The sequence below is a fragment of the Morone saxatilis genome, unplaced genomic scaffold (genome assembly GCF_004916995.1).
Source record: "Morone saxatilis isolate NCDOM2014 unplaced genomic scaffold, NCSU_SB_2.0 Contig7, whole genome shotgun sequence".
In the NCBI taxonomy this organism is placed as follows: Eukaryota; Metazoa; Chordata; class Actinopteri; family Moronidae; genus Morone; species Morone saxatilis.
Genome location: NW_023340246.1, coordinates 22,694,364 through 22,697,412, shown reverse-complemented (window position 1 = coordinate 22,697,412; position 3,049 = coordinate 22,694,364). Strand labels below are relative to the sequence as shown.

At 38.3% G+C, this 3,049-nt stretch overlaps 1 protein-coding gene across 1 annotated transcript; it reads left to right on the top strand.

The window, feature by feature from the left end:
* Positions 1-1,826: 1,826 nt before the first annotated feature.
* On the top strand, positions 1,827-3,049 carry LOC118340563 (granzyme A-like; the record flags this gene model as incomplete). Its single annotated transcript, XM_035678618.1, is given in 2 exon segments — positions 1,827-2,102; positions 2,574-3,049. Coding segments are annotated over 2 exon segments (435 nt in total), but the record flags the coding sequence as incomplete, so codon positions are not given.

Below are 3,049 nucleotides of genomic sequence, written 5' to 3'. Positions count from 1 at the left end.
TCCAGCACCAGCAGCCGGGGGAATACCTCATTGGGAATGTGGAATATTTAGCTTCCATACAGAGTCTATTGAGCATGTGTGTTTTGGCAGAGCCGGGCTATTTCAGTAGCAGAGACGGATATTAAAGTTAAGTGTGCTTGGTGATGCATTTTCTGCAAATGAGATTGAGATTGTGCTAAAGCACAAAAGGTTATGTATATGATGTATATTTCTCTGGCTGAATTCAACCTTCAAGATCTCAGAACAACAACAGCTGGTGGAAGAAAGAGTGAGAAACTGCTCTGTGGAAAATCTGAATGAATGGATCAAAGGATTGAGAGATTGAATAAGAGGACAGCAGCGAGATATATGGGATATGCTATGTTCAGATGTTCATTCTGGAGCCAAATCCTTGTTGTTTATCAAATCTATTCTGTAAGATTGACTGTCTGGACTCTTATTTGCATGTAAAACTTGTCAGATTTGTGTTCAGGCAACATGAAGTGTTCTCCATCTGTTGCTGTGTTGATGAGGTAGGCATATTAAGTAGTGGTGCCTTTTTAGATTGCACAATATCAATGTCATTTTCTGAAGGTATCTACAGGTATTAAAAAGCATTTCACTTACTCAAGCATGTCTTAAAGGTCACTTAAAGTGTAACATTTAAGAGCACTAGTTGGCAAGAAATGAAGTATAATAATTCCAAGTAGTAAATTAATCGCAATTAAGGCATTTTTATCTATCTAAATGTCCCTTGATTTCTTCTTTGTCCCATTATTTTTTCCTCATTTTTAATGCTTTATCAACATGGAAAAGTGGATCGGCTTGCTTTGTGCAAATGTTGTTTTTATTGAAAATACTGTATATACTGTAGTGTTCAATTTCAATTTCACACTAACATTCTCACTTGGAGCAAAAAATCTCTCACACAATGTAACACTGTCCTATCAATAAAAGGCGTGAAAAAAAATACTTTGAGAGCGCCTTGCTTGACGAGGGCGGAGAATCGCATCAGCTGTCAAATCTGACCTGACGTGCTGCGATGATAACTCAGTCACAATGACCTAAAACCACACAGATCCTTGGCTTGTCCAATGAACCATTTGTAACTTTTTAAAAAGTAAACTTTCCGTTCAGAATATTATTGGCAATTCATTTCGGCGTCTTGCGCTCGCTACCACCAAAACGACGTCTACTACTCTAAACAAGTTGTGTCGGCAGGCCTGTTGTTTGTTTCTGGGTCTAGCTAGATCCGGTGTGGTTGTAGTTTTTCTCAACTTAACTAGTTGTTGCAACAGCATGGAAAAAAAATACAAAGGTGTAGGCCACGTACACAACACTTATCGCGTTAATCACGCGATAAAAAAATTGACGCTGTTAAAATGGGTTTGCGCTAACGCCGTTAATAACACGTTTTAACTGACAGCACTAAATAAAATACAACAAGAAAATAAAATACTTAGGTAAAAAGATAAACGATAAATAGGTAGGTAAGGTGCAAAGAAGTTGTAGTTGCAAGACGGTGGTAACAGTACTGCTGATATGACGGTGGTGTTATTGCTAATAACGTTATTGTTATTGTAAGGTGACATTGTAGTAACCAGTAGTGGAGACTGATATAGCAGTTCTATTGTGCAAATGTATTCAGAAGGGCTCTTTCTTAAACAAATAACTTCAGTAAGGAATATTAAATATTCTTTAACATGTCAAAGGACCAGTGTGTAGGATTTAGTGGCATCTAGTGGTGAAGATTCTGATTGCAACTAACTGAGCACACTGGGAATTAACAAACCCTACAAAGGCAGGCAGTCAGCATCAATAAGTGATTTTCCTTTTTTACATTTCAGCTTGACAAAGCGGTGTCACAGACCAAGACAGTGAAATGTCTCCAGTTGGGTAAAACCGTCAGAGACCCAGCAGCTGGCACCAGCTGTCTGGTGGCTGGATGGGGGAAAACGAACAATGTTGGCCAGAAAATGTCTGATGTGCTGAGGTCTGTCAATGTGACTGTGATTGACAGAGTGCAGTGCAACTCTGGTGAATATTACGGCCTTAACCCTGTTATCACCAGTGGCATGATATGTGCTGGTTCAGATGGTAAAAACCAGGCTGATACCTGTGAGGTAAGTACCACCTTAAAGTATCACCACACAGACAGGAAGCAGAGACAGTTTTGGCTTCTGGGACTCAGTTGGCTAATTCTAGCTGCACAAACTAACTAGCTAACGGCAGCTAATATTAGGTTTCTGCTTTTAGCAAGTCCATCAGGAAAGTTCACCTCGGACGTCAAACTATCCTCTGTTCGTCTCTAAGGTTGTTAAATGTACGGTGATAAAGTTGTGATTTTGTTCCAGTGAGAAAATAAGTGTGTTAGTGTTTTTGTACAATTGATAAAGATAGTTGTGGTTTTCTACGAGCAATAAAGTTTATAACGCTTATGTAAGCATGCGTCACATTTTGTTTTTCAGGAGAATTGGATTTTGATATAAAAATAAAAAGATATTGATTCTTATATGAAGGATGATGTAATCTAAAAGGACTACTTGACTACCTGTGCCTACAAATAACGTGTCACATATATATTGTCTCTCTAGGGGGATTCAGGAGGACCACTGTTATGCAATGGAGAGCTAGTTGGAGTTACTTCTTTTGGACGGAAGTGTGGCCAGATTAAAAGGCCAGGAGTGTACTCTTTTCTCTCACAAAAACAACTCAAATGGATCAAAAAGACTTTGGAGAAGTCTGAAATATAATGAGCCCTCCCTGTTAATTATTATGCATATACTATATAAGATTTCTAGCCCAACCCAGCCATTTGATTCATGATGATATTTCACCACAGAGAAAGTCACTGCGGCTGCACATATGAATTCATAAAAGAAGTTGCTATTGAGGAACTATTACTATTGGGTAGTGTTGTAACAAATTCATGCAGGGGTGGTTTCCTCCAATGTGACTTGTTTATTGTTTTTTTTTTTGACATTGTGTCACTTTATATTGTTGTTCATTCAGTTTTTATTTGTTTGACTGTGTACTTTTGACTTTGCTTGTTTAGCTTCCTCAGCACTCA